At 46.3% G+C, this 17,459-nt stretch overlaps 1 protein-coding gene across 2 annotated transcripts in view; it reads right to left on the bottom strand.

Moving 5' to 3' along the window:
* TDO2 (tryptophan 2,3-dioxygenase) overlaps positions 1 to 17,459 on the bottom strand; it is a 229,866-nt gene that overhangs the window by 188,236 nt on the left and 24,171 nt on the right. For both annotated transcript variants that reach the window (XM_078776977.1, XM_078776978.1), the window contains 2 exons: positions 11,467 to 11,557; positions 8,344 to 8,414 (listed from right to left, as the gene is read on the bottom strand). In XM_078776977.1, coding sequence (XP_078633103.1) covers positions 8,344 to 8,414; positions 11,467 to 11,557 — 162 coding nt within the window. The remainder of the gene's footprint in view (positions 1 to 8,343; positions 8,415 to 11,466; positions 11,558 to 17,459) is intronic.

The following is a 17,459-nucleotide window of genomic DNA, read 5'->3' on the forward strand; positions in this document are numbered from 1 at the left end:
TGTACTTCCATTGAGATCCCAATACTGTCAAGACAATGCGAAAAGAGATTAAGCATCACCTAAAGTCCTATCTTACTAAAATTAATTCGACTCAAACTCAACCACTGGCTGAACAAAAAGTTTTTTCCCTTCTGTGTAAGTACTTACCTTCACACTGCAAAATCGCGCTAGTATGTTTATTATTTCTTCACCATGAAGCTCTCCACACAGCTCGCCCTACCTCTTCCACCTCTTCCACATCTTACCCTACCCCTCCTCCCCCCTGTTCTGTATCCGATGCTCCCCCTTCTTCTTTATGAACGGTATGGACCTCAAACATCCGGGGCCTTCGTTCAAACTTAACTGATCTCTCCATACAGGTTGCTTCTGTCAAACCAGACGTGATCTGCTTAACAGAAACTTTCCTCCTTCATGATGTCTCTGATTCCTTAGTATCTCTCCCGGGTTACTCCCTCCTCCGGTATGATAGACCTGAGCCTCGTCCTGGAGGTGGGGTTGCTATCTTTATCAAAAACTCTCTTCCTCACTCGCCCTGCACTGCACTCTCTCCACCTCACCCCCAGGAATACCTCTGGCTACGGCTTCCCCTTCGCTCCCACCTCTTGTTCATATGTGTGTTGTACCATCCACCAAACAGTGATGACTCCATCTACATCTCGCTGTCTGATAATATGGACCAATTTCCAAAGGTGGGCGGTCCGCTTCGAAAGTCCGCTTATCCGCTTATCCGCTGCAGCGGACTAACGTTTTCGAAGCGGATAAGCGAATCGGAACAACCCCCGGAAACCGAAGCGGATAAGCGTAAGCGGACTACCGAAAAATTAAAGCGCATCGCGATTCGCCAAATCAGCTGTTAGCCTGAGCCGTTACTCTAGAATTGTGAATATTTATTTAAGTGAATAATAAGTGAAACCCTAACAACTCGGCTCTTGCGACATAACGCATTATATCATAACGTTATGTTCACGTCATGGTTTACGACATGGTTGTAACATAACGCATTACATCATGACGTTATGTTCACGTCATGGTTTACGGCATGTTCACGACACCATGACGAATAAACGGCAGTCCGTTGGCCCGCCATCTTGTTGACTTGTTTGTGTCTGAATAACCAAACGTTACAGCTCTCGCCCAATCTCTTCCCGCTCGAGTTCCGTGATGCTTGGGTAACTCTATTTCTCAGGCATAACACGCCGCTCCCGAGCTCTGCCTCGGTCGAGCGCGTGTTCAGCTACGGGTCGGACATCCTTAGGCCTAAGAGGTCGGCCCTGGCTGCACCGAACTTCGAGGCCCTCGTCTTCATGAAGGGCAACCTCCAAATCCTCAAGAAGGCCCACGAGGTGGAGGAGGAAGACGAGGACTAGTCAACAGACTGCTAGTCTGTTGACTAGTAGACTCTCTTGTCAAAGAAAGGACGGGCAAATTGATTTTTCTTTAATGTAACTTGCATATATTTAAATTATATTTAAATTAACTGTAGAGTAGAGTAGAGTCGAGTGGAAAACTTTATTTCAATAAATTTTGAATAAATTTTATTTAAATAAAAATGTATATTTTTGATCTTAAAAGCTTTGTTTGTCTTTGTAGTAGTTAGAAATGGCTATTTAGGCTTAAAAAGCATTAACTTCCCTTTAGAAACGTCAAAAATTGCTTTAAAAACGTCGAAGCGCTTTTAAAAAATCGAATCGAAGCGGATAAGCGGATAAGCGGTAAGCGGACTAAGATTTTCGGCCGCTGAAGCGGATAAGCGAATCGGACTACACGGGCTGGCGGAGCGGATAAGCGGTAAGCGGACTTAAAATTTTCCGAATCGCGCCCACCTCTGCCAATTTCTATCTACTCATCCCAACTCTCTCTTCCTCATATGTGGTGATTTCAATTGTCACCATGCCAGTTGGCTGGGTGTGGGTACCTCTCTCACCAGCCATGGCTCCTCAGCAAAGGACTTCTGCGACTCACTGGGACTGACACAATCTGTCAATTTCCCGACCCGGATCTCAGTCAATGGAGCATCTTCTCTTCTGGCCTTGGTTATGACTAACTTCCCTGAAAATGTCTGCTGCTCTTCTTCTGCTCCAATCGGATCATCTGATCATGTCCTTGTTAAAGTGGACATCTCTCTGACCATTCTCAGGGAGGCTGCTCAGCGTCGACAAGTCTGGCATTTCACTCAGGCCAACTGGCATGGTCTTCAAGCAGCCATCAATCATCTGGACTGGTCTCCCATCTCTACCACCTCTGACATTAACTCATCCTGGGAATTCTTCCAAAGTAAATTGCTCTCTCTCATGCACAGATTTATCCCATCTCGTCTTCAGTTGTCATACCCTTCCTCCCGTCCATGGTACACGGAATCTTGTGGTGAGGCTGTTGCCCAGAAACAACTTGCCTTCGTCTCCTGGAAAGCAAATCCAACGGAAGGAAATCTCATTTCCTTTCACAAAGCCTGAAACAAGTGTGTGTCCACCCTCAGGAGAGCCAGGAAACAATATCTCTCCGTTCTCAAGACCGAACTCTCTTATCTGTCTCCCTCTTCCAAATCCTGGTGGCATCTGGTCAAATCTGTTTCTGGTGTTTGTTCCCCCTACATTGCCTCCCTTACCTCAAACGGCTACACAGCTGACTCCGCACGTGAAAAAGCTGAATGCCTCAACTCTGTGTTTGCCTCTAAATCTTGTGTCCCAAACCCATCCCTCTCTGTACCCACCATACCCAGTCGTACCCAGCTGCTCCTGGACTCCGTGTCCTTTCCTCCTGACAAGGTGGAAAAGTTTCTGTCAACCCTCGACTCTGATTCTGCAACTGGACCTGACGGCATCAGCCCACGGGTCCTAAAATCCTGTTCTTCCGCTCTTTCACTCCCTCTCTCTGTTCTCTTCACCCTCTCTTTTGCTCAAGGTCAACTGCCATCTGCTTGGAAATCAGCCAACATCACCGCTTTGCACAAAAAAGGTGCAAAAACAGATCCTAGCAACTACAGACCAATCAGCCTTCTCCCAATTATCAGCAAAGTCATGGAATCCATCATTGCTTTGACTATGAAATCTTTCCTCTTCTCCAATGGCTTGATCTCTGATCATCAATTTGGTTTCAGACCAGGTCACTCTACTCTGGACATGGTGCTTCTGCTGTCTCAACAATGGATGGAGGTCCTCAATGCCAAACAGGAAATTAGAGCTGTCTCCCTCGACATATCACGTGCCTTCGATACGGTCTGGCACTCCGCTCTGCTCACCAAACTCTCCTCCTTTGGTATCCATGGAAATCTCCACGCATGGCTGGCGGACTTCCTCTCTAGTCGTCGTCAACGTGTGGCCCTGAATGGGTTTCTCTCATCTCCTCTTCCTGTTCAGGCTGGAGTTCTCCAAGGCAGTGTTCTGGGCCCTGTGCTTTTTCTGGTCTTCATCAATGATCTCTCTGACTCTCTTGAAAATCCTCTCTATCTCTTTGCTGATGACTCCACTCTCTGCCTCTCCATTCCTCATCCGTCAGATCGGCAGTCTGCAGCCTCCTCACTCTCTGCAGACCTGGACAAAATCACAGACTGGGCAAACAAGTGGAACATGTCTTTCAATCCTGACAAATCTCACACTCTTATGATGTCTCTCCGAAAAGACTGACTGGACAACCCTCCCATCTACTTTCTGAATAATCCTCTCCAAGAAGTTCTGTCACTCAAGTTTTTGGGTCTCACTGTCTGCAATGATCTTTCCTGGGAAAACCACATTTCCAAGCTGGCCTCCAAAGCCAGTCGCCGACTGGGCATCCTCCATCGTGCGAAGTCCTTCCTTGGGCACACCTGAGCTCCTCACCACATACAAGGCTTTCATCCGCAGCTCAATGGAGTACTGCTCTCCCCTCTGGGCTGGTGCTCCTGCCTCACACCTAGCTCGTCTTCACGCTGTTGAAACCAAAGCGTTCAGAATCATTGGAATCTCCCGCGATGACGCTATCTCTGAGGGCCTTTCACTTAATCACCGCAGGCAGGTTGGTGATCTTTCCGTCTTCTACCGACTCCTCTCCGGCCTTGCTCCCCCAGCTCTCTCTCGGCTCTGTCCCCCAAATATTCCTGCAGGTCGCACAAGATCTGCCTGCAACCCTCTTATGGTTAAACTGCCAAAATCAAGACACTCTCTGCTCACCTTCACTCCTTCATTCCTCTTTTCTCCCGCCTCTGGAACAAACTCCCTCACTCTCTTCAATCCCACTCCTCCCTCCAGGTCTTTAAAACGGCTGTTCACCACCATCTCTTATCTTCCCCAATCCAAAACCTTGATCTTTTCTACCCCCGCTAATTTCACCCCAAATCCACTTTTTTGAGGTGACTTTTGACTTCTTTCCTGGAAGTCCTTGGTGTCCTTTCGTTTTATACCTATCCTGCCTCCCCCCAGGCCCTCTCCCTCCAAAAACATCTCCCGATGTCCCTGCTCTCAAATGTCGTCTTTGTGTGCCTCCTCCCCTTCTCTCCCCATCCTGTCGACCGCTCCCCTTTTTATATACTTTGTTTGCTTGTTTATTTGACTTGTTTGTTTGAAAAATGTTAGCTCTTTCATGAGCCTCCACTCTGTACACAAAAAAAAGAAAAAGAAAAAGGAAAAAAAAGCTCAGCTCATTGTGAGGCAAACTCATACTCTTTCCCACTCTTTCAGTTGAATTTAGTCAGATGTCCACTATTTTGTAGACAATTCATGGATGATAAAATGCATGTAATTCCATTAGAGCAACCCCCAAGTAATCAAACCGATTGAGAAAGCAATGGAGCTCTGGAATACCACACTCAGAAGGAAAACTCAATATACCAAGAGGGAAGATATGTCACAGGATCTTCCAGAGTGACAGGCTCTCGCCTGTCATGTTTTGCCTGGCCCTGGACCCACTGAGCAACCTCATTGATGAACAAGGACATGGATATGATGGAACCCATCTGTGGATCGGTCCCATCGGCCGATGGGTCTGCGCCATCTGCGGATGTGTTGTTCACCTTGAAGGAATGTGTTGACAGAATGGTGCTCTTCAATCAGGTACACAGTCATTGGAATTACATGTGGTAGGAATTTAACAGAGATGATTTTTAAATGTTTTATTATCTATTTCTACCCATCTATCTACCCACCCACAATGCAGACCCATCGGCCATCCACCATTGATGCATACACATTCCTTCAAGGTGAACAACACATCCGCAGATGGCGCAGACCCATCGGCCGATGGGTCTGCATTGTCATTTCTCGTGCATCCACAGATGGGTCAGACCCATCGGCCAATGGGACCGATCCACAGATGGGTTCCAACAGATACACCCTAACATACAATAAGAGAACATCCGAAGAGACAGGGAATGTTACACTTTACTGTACGTGGATGATCTAAAACTTTTTGCACTAAACGACCAAAATTGGAAGAGCAACTGAAACAAGCGTTACGCCGAGGTCCCCCGTTGGTGAAGTGATGCGAGTTGACAAAGTGGAAGACGCAAGGCGGCCATCTTGGATTTTGACGTGGCGACCCAATTTTCAATAGCGTTCTCCCTTATGCGTAGATACACCCACACACCAGATTAGAAGTTGGTACTTCGCTTATTTTTCAAGATATTCCGCTCACAATGTTCAGACATATATATGGTGGCGGCCATCTTGGATTTTGACGTGGCGACCCAATTTTCAAGAGCGTTCTTCTTTATGCCGAGATACACCCACACACCAAATTAGAAGTTGGTACTTTGCTTATTTTTCAAGATATTCATCTCACAAGTTTCAGACATACATGGCGGCGGCCATCTTGGATTTTGACGTGGCGACCCAATTTTAAACAGCTTTCTTCCTTGTGCCTAGATACACCCACACACCAGATTAGAACTTGGTACTTCGCTTATTTTTGAAGATATTTCGCTCACAAGGTTCAGACATATATATGGTGGCGGCCATCTTGGATTTTGACGTGGCGACCCAATTTTCAATATCGTTCTTCCTTATGACGAGTTACACCCACACACCAAATTAGAAGTTGGTACTTCGCTTATTTTTCAAGATATTCATCTCACAAGGTTCAGACATACATGGCATCAGACATGCATGGCGGCGGCCATCTTGGATTTTGACGTGGGTTGCACCCACACACCAAATTCGAATGCGGTCCTTCGCTTATGCACGCACGCACACCCGCACGCACGTCCGCACACACGCACGGACACACGGACGGAGGGGAAAACCATAGTCCCCCTTTCGCTCCGCGGTGCGACGGGGGACAATTAGTGAAGTGGTACCCCGAAAACATCCAAATAGAAATTGGCCTAAATAAGTGTGTCAAATGCACATTCGTACAAGGTAAACCAACAAAAGCAGACCACATAAAAATCGACATAAATACAACAATACAGTAGATGGACAAAGAAACGATTAAGGGAAGCGACAAGACTCAACACAAAGAGAGGTGCAGCATGGTTTTGCGCATCGGGCAGGATTTCATCGTTGTGACTATGGACACGGCTCGACACGAGGATGTTAATTCACCCCCAAACCCACCTCCTTCAAATTCCCTGTTTTCTTTCCTGAAGTCCCCTGTAGTGTCCATCTTGTTTATGCAGTGTACCCTGCCCCAGCCCTTTCCCTTCCACAGATCTCCTGATGTCCCTGTTCCCTACTGTTGCTGTGCTTCCCTCTCTATCCCCCTCTTGTCTCCAACTCCCTTTATTATATTGTTATGTTTATGGGGAGGGGTGGGTGAAAAAATACCGTAGGAGAGGTAGAACTGTATAGGAAGTAGCATGGACCGTGGACGTGTAGGATAAATCTCGATGTAAAGTAAGTCGGGAAACTGTTACTTAAGGTTGTTTAAATGTTCTTCACATGGGGGGGGGGGGGGGGGGAGGAAGGGGTGAAGCAATGCTAATTAGTGGTAGGATTAAGGATAATTTTCCACAGTGCGTGCTTTCCCTCTGTAACTTTCCCCTCATGTTTTGCTGCCGCAGCCGGCCATTCACCTCCTTTAAACAAAAGGCCCGCCCACGGGAGGTGGAGAATCAGAGGGGGGAGGGGGGGGTAGAGAAAGAGCCGTCAGGCCACGCCCCGAGGGACATGATTGGACCATGGACGTGGGCGGGGTAAACGGCAAGGGAAACAGCCAGTTTGGCCCTAGGAGTGAAGAAGAGGTGGCAGTCTCTCTCTTAGAGCGGACAAGATGCTAGCCATTTTGGTGCAAAAAAATGTGCGCGCATTTGGGGCATTTGCTGCGTCGGCATTTTGAGGGAGGTTTTAGCTCCGGTCGCTTCGAAGGGCAGAGGAGGCCGCGAGCGAGGCAGAGGAGGCCATCTTCACCACTTGCCTGGACGCACTGGCTTTCGTCGAGCGTTGCCATCTGGAGCACTCGGGTGCGGTAGGTCTGAAGTTGGCAATCGCCACCACTCACTCAAGAGGGCCATTTGGGACGCAAAGCTAAGTGCCGGCACTAAAAAGGGACCTGTGTGTTCATATTTGTGTCAGTGTTTGGAGATGTCTCAGTTAGGAAATTAATTTACCTCAGTTTTTATTTAGACATTTTCATTCCGTACTTTATTTTTATTAAATCATTATTGTTGTACTTTTATTTGTCCTTTTTCTTTGTTTGTGGGTTCGGGAATAAACCCTTGGTTCATTTTCGTTCAGATAAACGTCTCGCAGCCTTCCATCTTACGTGCGATAACCACCATTTTTTGGGTGTCGCCTCAGGAGTTAAAGCAGTTCAGTTTTCCGTCATCAGGCGGTCTTAATCACCGGTGACACGACAATATGTTATATGTGTTAGCAACTCGGTATACAAAAAAAAAAAAGAGTCACCAAAGGCATTACATTTTTGGGTTGTCTATCCGGCTGTCCATCCGTCCACGATAACCTAAGAATGGCTGATGGGATCCAAGTCAAACATGGTACAAGTATTATAATGATGTAAAGATGAACTGATTAGAGTGTGGGGGCAAAGGTCATGTCAGGTAAAAATGTGGTACTTGAGAACAGCTTAAACATGGTGCTAGTATGCATAATGATGTAATAATGTGGGCGGAGACATATTGGTTGACGTCGCGTCGTTTAAGACAACCATTCGTCTATTTTTTGGATTATCTTTATTAGCTTTGGACCTCTGTTTCATTTTATGAACTGCTGCATTTATTCCATTTCCTTTCTCAGTTGTTGTTGTTGTTGTGTGTGTGTGTGTGTGTGTCTGCGTGTGTGTGTGTGTGTGTGTGTGTGTGTGTGTGTGTGTGTGTGTGTGTGTGTGTGTGTGTGTGTGTGTGTGTGTGTGTGTGTGTGCATGCCTGTGAGTTCATGTGCATGTGCGTTGTCACTTAACCGATCAGCGTGAACCAACCTTGCCATGAAAAAAGATGCTTCTAACAGAGTCCAACTCCCACAGCATTTGCTTGAACCACAACTCATAAGCTAAACAATACAAAATGGAACAAACAAAATTAAATGGAACAAACAAAATTAAATGGAACAAACAAAATTAATTACACAAAAATGTGAACAATATAACAAACAATGTTCAAGAATAATCTATTTTTTTTCACTTCTTAAGGGTCTGTCAAACTTCGAAAAGGCAAATTTCATTCAATTTCATCATCATACCCTGTCCTTCACCTCCATAATCCTTAGTTACATGATGGAAGCTTTAAATGCCGGTTTGAAGAATGACAGTGTTGCCACCATTCTTCGGGTTCTGAGAGAGAGTAATAAAAGCGAAGCACAACAGAGCTGGTCTCAATACGTTGACTCTGAAATGGCAGGCCTTTGCAACAGCGCTGAGTCACGGGATCAAGGTGTCCAACCCCGTGATCGACCAGCCAACCGTAATAATTCTACACAAAAGAGCTGTGCCTCTTTGGTTGAACAACAACAACAGGCATTTAAAGGCCATTTTCCCTGCTCGAGCTGTGGTTAGCCTTGCAGGCCCCATGACAATCCTCTCCATTTTGCCCTATTTTCTACATCTCCCCTTGTAAACCCCCTTGCCCGCATTTCTTCTTCCACCACGTTTAGCCAAGTATTTCTCGGTCTTCCCGGTCTTCTACTTCCTTCTATATTCATTTCCATCACCCTTCTCAACAAATTACTTTCATCCTTCCTCAACACATGACCAAACCATCTCAACCTGTTTCTCTTCACAGCATCCATCACAGGCTCTATTCCTATCATCTTTCACAATTCATTATTTGTCTTCCTCTCTCTCAACGATACTCCGCACATCCACCGAACCATTCACATTTCCACCCTTTCCAGCCTTTGTTGCTGCTCTACGTTCATTACCTATGTCTTGCTCCCATAAATCATAACACTTCTCACACATGCAGCATACACCTTTCCCTTCAGCTTCAATGACACTCCCATCCTCGTCAGCACGCCACTCAGTTCCCGAAACGTCTTCCATGCACATCTCACTCCAGCAACCGTTACCGAGTCTGATCCACCTTCTTCATTCAGCATGTCTTCTCCACCTTCTCCATCATGATCCGCCTTCTCCATCATGCTAGGTAGCAAAATGTTTTCACACCTTCCAGCTTAACTCCGTCTCCAAGATCCAACTCAACATTTCCTCCATCTGCAGCTCCCTCTGTGCACACCTTACACTTGAATGTAGCTGCCACACTGGTTAATGACCCTCTCAGACCACTACATTTTTGTTGAACCCACTCAGTGCACATTGTACATTGAATGGAGTTCACTCCGCCACCCTTGCAGCACAAGTTCACTTTGCACATTGTACATTGAATGGAGTTCACTCCGACACCCTTGCAGCACACGCCCACTTCCAAGTTCTTTCCACCTCACCACATGCTTTACCATTTGCCATCACCTTCGTCTTTCCGATATTCACCTTCAGGCCTTTTGCCTCCATACATCCCTTCCACTTGTTCATCTTCTTCAGTTTATCCACACTGTCCACAATCAACACCAGATCATCTGCATACAACAACTCCCACGGTAAACCGTCCGTTATGTTCTGAGCCAGCACCTCCATCACAGCTACAACCAGTAGTGGCCTTAGTACCGACCCCTGATGCACTCCCGCCCTCACCGCAAACTCACCACTGTTCCCGTCCTTCTTCCTTACAGCTGTGCACACTCTCTCTCGTACATTGCCATCACTTCTCTGATCAACCATTCCTCCACTCCTAACTTCCTCAATGCCCATGTCACTACTTTATGTGGAACCCTATCGAATGCTGTCTTCAGATCAACAAACCCAAGAAACAACTTCTTCCTCTTCTCCTTGTATTTCTCCTGCAACTGCCTTACAATAAAAAGCACGTCTGTCAATCCTCTTCCTGGCATAAATCCAAACTGTATTTGTCGGTCTTCACATTCTTCCTTATCTTCTTCTCCAACACCCTTTCCAATACCTTCATTCCATTCTAATAACTTTATCACTCTATACGAGCCACAGTCCAGAGGGTCACCTTTCCCCTTGTATGGAGGGACGAGGGTACTCAGTTCACAATCCACTGGAATGCGGCCTTGTTTCACCACCAGATTACAGATCTCTGCCATTCTCTTCACACCCCAACTTCCTGCTGCCTTCAACATATCTCCCACAACTCCCGTTGGTCCTCCCGCTTTTCTACTCTTCATTGCTTTTCCCTTAATCTCAATTCAATCCATTTAAATTCAGGCTGTAACACAACAAAATGTGAAAACGTCAAGGGGTGTGAATACTTTCTGAAGGCACTGTGTATAGATGTGCTCCATGATGCAAGACCCAGCCTGCAAAGCATTAATATAACAGTTTGTAGCTGCATACTTCCCCAAACTATCGAGAAGGTAGCAGCAAACCTCCGACCACCAATGAACTGTCCTTGACTGAATATTTGGCATTTATTTCCTCTACCACCAAAAGTGGACAGTGGCTATGTTTTCATCCCTGTATGTTTGTCTGTCTGTTCGTCTGTGATCAGGGTATCTCAAAAAGTTGGCGACAGACCCGGACAAAATTGGTTGGACAAGTTGGGCAAGTTGTGCGTGTGACAAGGACGAATTCAATACATTTTGGTGCATATTTGGCTCCGGATCCTATAATTCTAAGTAATTATTCACCATTGAAAATAGAATCTTCACCAATGGAAACTTCACCTTCACTTCACCATTGAGATTCTTCACCAAAAATGATATATAGCACGATATCTCAAAAAGTTGTGGACGGATGATTTTGATTAAATGCGATTCTGTATTGTGATTTTCTGGTTATGACTGTGATTGTTATTATAATAATTATTATGAATCATTTTGCGGTGAACTAGATTCAGATGAGTCAATGGCGTGAGCTGCATTATACCAAGGGAAGTTGACAAACGAGAAGTAAAACACAAGGCTGGTGGATGCCACTTGACTGGTTCTGACAATTGATATACATTTGTGTGATTCACATCGGCCCACAGGCTGCAGGCCTGGACAGACATAGAGGATAATGATAAAACAACTATTGATGGTGACTCACCTTGGTGAGTGATGATAAATAAATGTTCATCATGAACAGGGTTATCATGCTTTGAACTCTCCATCACTTGGGCGTGCAGTATTTTATTGAGCTGTGCAAGAAAAGGTTCAAAAACAACACGGAATTATTTTCAATCATTTACCTCTTGTGTCACAAAAGGAACGTTGATCCGGGAGGGACGCATTTAGCTCGTAAGGCCTGCGCTACTTCAACACCACATTAATTCACATTAATTCAATCAAACAGTTTATCAACTTAAATTCACTAGGGGTGGGAATGGCAGTGTGTGGGCATTATAGAGGGTTTTAGGCCCCTAAAAAAAATAAAATAAATTCATTTCTTTAAAATGCCAAAAGGATTAAAACAGCAATGGGCAACACCAGGTATCCCTGCTGGTACACACACACACACACACACACACACACACACACACACACACACACACACACACACACACACACACACACACACACACACACACACACACACACACACACACACACACACACACACACACACACACACACACACACACACACGTATATATATGTATATATTTGATATCTGTAATCTGGTTCTCCAACCTAATGAGCGAACATCATGACGTCATCGCCATGCCTGTCCGCATTGCCTGCAACGCTCCAGAGGAACCATCTAGTGCGTCATTATGGATTATAAATTCAGATACTGTCACAAGTGCATGCAAAACACACAGTTACCGACCTGGTTTCGCCCTTGTTGGGGCTTCATCAGGGCAACGCAGTGAGCCTTCCATACACTTGTAACTCTGTGAACCTTTCGGTTTTTATATCAGTCACTATGCGACCTTCATATCATCAGTGGGGAACCGCCAGCAAGGTGTCCCATACAGCTGCTGCTGCACCTTGCTGGGAGCGATAAGCACCGCCTGCCACATGGTAACGTTATCTCTGGTATCCACTCAACATATGGAGTCGACCTGGATGCGGTTGGGAGGTTCACAGATTCCACAGAGTTACAGAGTTCACAGAAAGGTTCACAGAGTTACAAGTGTATGGAAGGCTCACTGCGTTGCCCTGATGAAGCCCCAACAAGGGCGAAACCAGGTCGGTAACTGTGTGTTTTGCATGCACTTGTGACAGTATCTGAATTTATAATCCATAATGACGCACTAGATGGTTCCTCTGGAGCGTTGCAGGCAATGCGGACAGGCATGGCGATGACGTCATGATGTTCGCTCATTAGGTTGGAGAACCAGATTACAGATACCAATTATGAAGTAACTCCCAACCGCATCCAGGTCGACTCCATATGATGAGTGGATACCAGAGATAACGTTACCGTGTGGCAGGCGGTGCTGATCGCTCCCAGCAAGGTGCAGCAGCAGCTGTATGGGACACCTTGCTGGCGGTTCCCCACTGATGATATGAAGGTCGCATAGTGACCGATATGTGTATATATATATATATATATATACATATATATATATATATATATATATATATATATATATATATATATACAGTATATATGCTAGCTTGGTGAGGTGAGCGTGCGCTCGCCTCACCAAACGTCGATACTGAGGAACGGGCTTATTTTAGCTGAGGATAATGACTGCACCTGAGTTGCTGTGTTGTCATGATTTACACCAATCATAATACAAACAATTATTTTGCACAAATGTATTTGTTGTGTTTGTGATATTACATTTTTATAAGCAATTTAGGTTGAAGATTTACGTTGAATGTTTTTTTTCAGAAAGAACCCCTCAGCACATACCTAGGGGAGGGGTACGTGCAGACTGGAAGTTTGGGACGATTACACCTCACCACCAAGTAATTCAAAACACCTCACAGCCATAAAACACGTAATAAAAACAACTCACCACCACAAAATTAAAAACACCTCACAGCCATAAAACACGTAATAAAACCGTTTGCCCTTGACCGTTTGCCCTTCACGTGACTCGTGGTGGTCCCTCTCGGCTCTCCCCCCGTTGGTATTTTTGTGCACATAAGATTGTTCACGGTTCTGTTTAAATATTATTTAAATATGTATAACCTTTCCCCTTCAGTGTTTTACTCAGTGGTATTTTACAACACGCTGTTTTTCTTCCTATTTAAAAGGCTTTTCTCAATTTCCTCTCCAACTGAGGAACGGGCTTATTTTAGCTGAGGATAATGACTGCACCTGAGTTGGACTCTGTCCCCCAAATATTCCTACAGGTCGCACAAGATCTGCCAGCAACCCTCTGATGGTTAAACTGCCGAAATCTCGGCTCTCTGCTCACCTTCACTCTTTCATTCCTCTTTTCTCCCGCCTCTGGAACAAACTCCCTCACTCCCTTCAATCCCACTCCTCCCTCCAGGTCTTTAAAACAGCTGTTCACCACCATCTCTTATCTTCCCCCATCCAAAACCTTGATCTTTTCTACCCCCGCTAATTCACCCCAGATCCACCTTGTTTGAAATTCCAACTTCTTTCCTGGAAGTCCTGGCAGTGTCCATATGTTTTATACCTCTCCCACCGCCCCCTTCCCACGCCCCCCCCCCCCAAAGCCCTCGCCCTCTCTCAGATCTCTCGATGTCTCCATGTCTCTCGGTCCCTGCTCTCAAATGTTGTGTTTGTGTCCTTCCCCCTCTCTCCCCATCTTGTCTACCGCTCCCTATGTTATATGTTTTATGTGTCGGTTTGTCTTTCTGTGTGATTAATGTTCGCTCTTTCACGAGCCTCGATCTTGTATACAAAAAAAAAAAAAAAAAAAAAAAAACTCATTCCACCTCAAAAAAAAGGAATTCAATATCTTATACGTCTCCCTCACTACATGGTCTAAATTCACATTCATTCCATCCCTCCTCCATCATTCTGAACCGGATTGCTAACTTGAAAATCACAACAAACCCAATTTGTTTTCAATGTTCGTCTTTCATTAATCATCCACTTTCTAAACTCCCCTCTTGCCCCTCCCATCCAAATCCCTCCCCTTGCACCTACACTCCTAAACTCCCCCCTTGCCCCGCCACTCTTAAACTCCCCCCCTACCCCTCCACTCCTGAACTCCCCCCTTGCCCTTCCACTCCTGAACTCCCCCCTTGCCCTTCCCCTCCTAAACTCCCCCCTCACTCCTCCCCTTCAAAACTCCCCCCCAACCCCTCCCATTCAAATCTCCCCCCATACCATTCCTCAAACAACCCCTCTCTGTGCCTCATCCCTTCACCTTCAAACCTTTCATCCTCCTCATCCTTCCCTTTCTTGGAACTCTTCTGCAATCGCTGACACACTAACAACTGCTCTCCCTACCTCCCCCTCTCATCCTTCATCTTACCCTACTCCTCCCCTCCCCTGTCCTGTACCCGATGCTCCCCCTCTCTCTTCATTAACGGTATGGACCTCAAACATCCGGGGCCTTCGCTCAAACCTGACTGATCTCTCCATACAGGTTGCTTCTGACAATCCAGACTTGATCTGCTTAACAGAGACTTTCCTCCTTCAAGATGTCTCTGATTCCTTAATATCTCTTCCTGGTTACTCCCTCCTCCGGTATGATAGACCTGAGCCTCGGCCTGGTGGTGGGGTGGCTATCATTATCAAAAACTCTCTTCCTCACTCTCCTTGCACTGCCCTCTCTCCTCCTCACCCCCAGGAGTACCTCTGGCTACGGCTTCCTCTCCGCTCCACCTTTTGTTCATATGTGTTCTGTACCGTCCCCCAAACAGTGATGACTCCATCTACATTTCACTGTCTGACAACATGGACCAACTTCTATCCACTCATCCCAACTCTCTCTTCCTCATATGTGGTGACTTCAATTGTCATCATGCCACCTGGTTGGGTGTGGGTTCCTCTCTCACCAGTCATGGCACCTCAGCAAAGGACTTCTGTGACTCATTGGGATTGACACAATCTGTCAATTTCCCGACCCGGATCTCAGCCAATGGAGTATCTTCTCTTCTAGACTTGGTTATGACTAACTTCCCTGCTAATGTCTGCTGCTCTTCTTCTGCTCCAATCGGTTCTTCTGATCATGTGCTTGTCAAAGTGGACATCTCTCTGGCCATTCTCAGAGAGCCTCCTCAGTGTCGACGAGTCTGGCATTTCACTCAGGCCGACTGGGACGGTCTTCAAGCAGCCATCAATCGTCTGGATTGGTCTCCCATCTCCACTGCTCTGACATCAATTCTTCCTGGGAATTCTTCCAAAGCAAACTGATCTCTCTCATGCACAGATTTATCCCATCTCGCCTTCAGTTGTCTTACCCTTCCTCCCGTCCATGGTACACTGAATCTTGTGGTGAGGCAGTTGCCCTGAAACAACTTGCCTTTGCCTCTTGGAAGGCTAATCCAACTGAAGTAAATCTCAGTTCCTTCCACCAAGCTCGGAACAAGTGTGTGTCTACCCTCAGGAGTGCCAGGAAGCACTATCTCTCCTCACTCAAGAATGAACTCTCAAACCTGTCTCCTTCCTCCAAATCCTGGTGGCGTCTGGTCAAATCCGTTTCTGGTGTTTGTTCCCCCTCCATCCCCTCCCTTACCTCAAATGGCCACACAGTTGACATCGCACGTGACAAAGCCGAATGCCTCAACTCTGTGTTTGCCTCAAAATCCTTAGTCCCAAACCCATCTCTCTCTGTTCCCACCTTTCCCAGTCGAACCAAACTGCTCCTGGACTCTGTGACCTTCTCTCCTGACAAGGTGGAGGAGTTTTTGTCAAACCTCGACTCTGATTCTGCAACTGGACCAGATGGCATCAGCCCACGGGTCCTAAAATCCTGCTCTGCCGCTCTATCTCACCCTCTCTCTGTTCTTTTCACCCTATCTTTTGCTCAAGGTCATCTGCCAGCATCCTGGAAATCAGCAAACATTACCGCTTTACACAAAAAAGGTGCAAAAACAGATCCTTGCAACTACAGACCAATCAGCCTGCTCCCAATTATCAGCAAAGTCATGGAATCCATCATTGCTTCGGATATGAAATCTTTCCTCTTCTCCAATGGCTCCACCATGTGATTTAAAAACACGTCACCACCACATCATTTAAAAACACCTCACCACCACATAATTCAAAATACCTCACCACCACATGATTCAAAACCACCACAACGTTATTAAAAACACTTCACAACCACGGAAACAAAAGTTTGAGGGAGTCGTTAAGTGACAACACAGACACTGCCCAGATGTGTAGATATATAGATAGATGACTCTACCCGATCATCAATTTGGTTTCAGACCAGGTCACTCTACTCTGGACATGCTGCTTCTGCTGTCTCAACAATGGATGGAGGTCCTCAATGCCAAACAGGAAATCAGAGCTGTCTCCCTTGACATATCACGTGCCTTCGATACGGTCTGGCACCCAGCTCTGCTCACCAAACTCTCCTCCTATGGTATCCATGGAAATCTCCATGCATGGCTTGCGGACTTCCTCTCTGGTCGTAGTCAACGTGTGGCCCTGAATGGATTTCTCTCATCTCCCCTTCCCGTTCAGGCTGGAGTTCCCCAAGGCAGTGTGCTGGGCCCTGTGCTTTTTCTGGTCTTTATCAATGATCTCTCCGACTCTGGAAAATCCTCTGTATCTCTTTGCTGATGACTCCACTCTCTGCCGCTCCATTCCTCTTCCCTCAGATCGGCAGTCTGCAGCCTCCTCACTCTCTGAAGACCTGGACAAAATCACAGACTGGTCAAACATGTGGAACATGTCTTTCAATCCTGACAAATCTCACACTCTTACTATGTCTCTCCGAAAAGATCGTCTGGACAACCCTCCCATCTACTTTCTCAACAATCCTCTCCAAGAAGTTCTGTCGCTCAAGCTTTTGGGTCTCACCATCTGCCATGATCTTTCTTCGGAAAACCACATTTCCAAGCTGGCCTCCAAAGCCAGTCGCCGACTGGGCATCCTCCATCGTGCGAAGTCCTTCCTAGGCACACCTGAGCTCCTCACCACATACAAGGCTTTCATCCGCAGCTCAATGGAATACTGTTCTCCCCTATGGGCTGGTGCTCCTGCCTCAC

The sequence above is a fragment of the Myxine glutinosa genome, chromosome 4, assembly GCF_964187855.1.
Source record: "Myxine glutinosa chromosome 4, kmMyxGlut1.1, whole genome shotgun sequence".
Taxonomy (NCBI): domain Eukaryota; kingdom Metazoa; phylum Chordata; class Myxini; order Myxiniformes; family Myxinidae; genus Myxine; species Myxine glutinosa.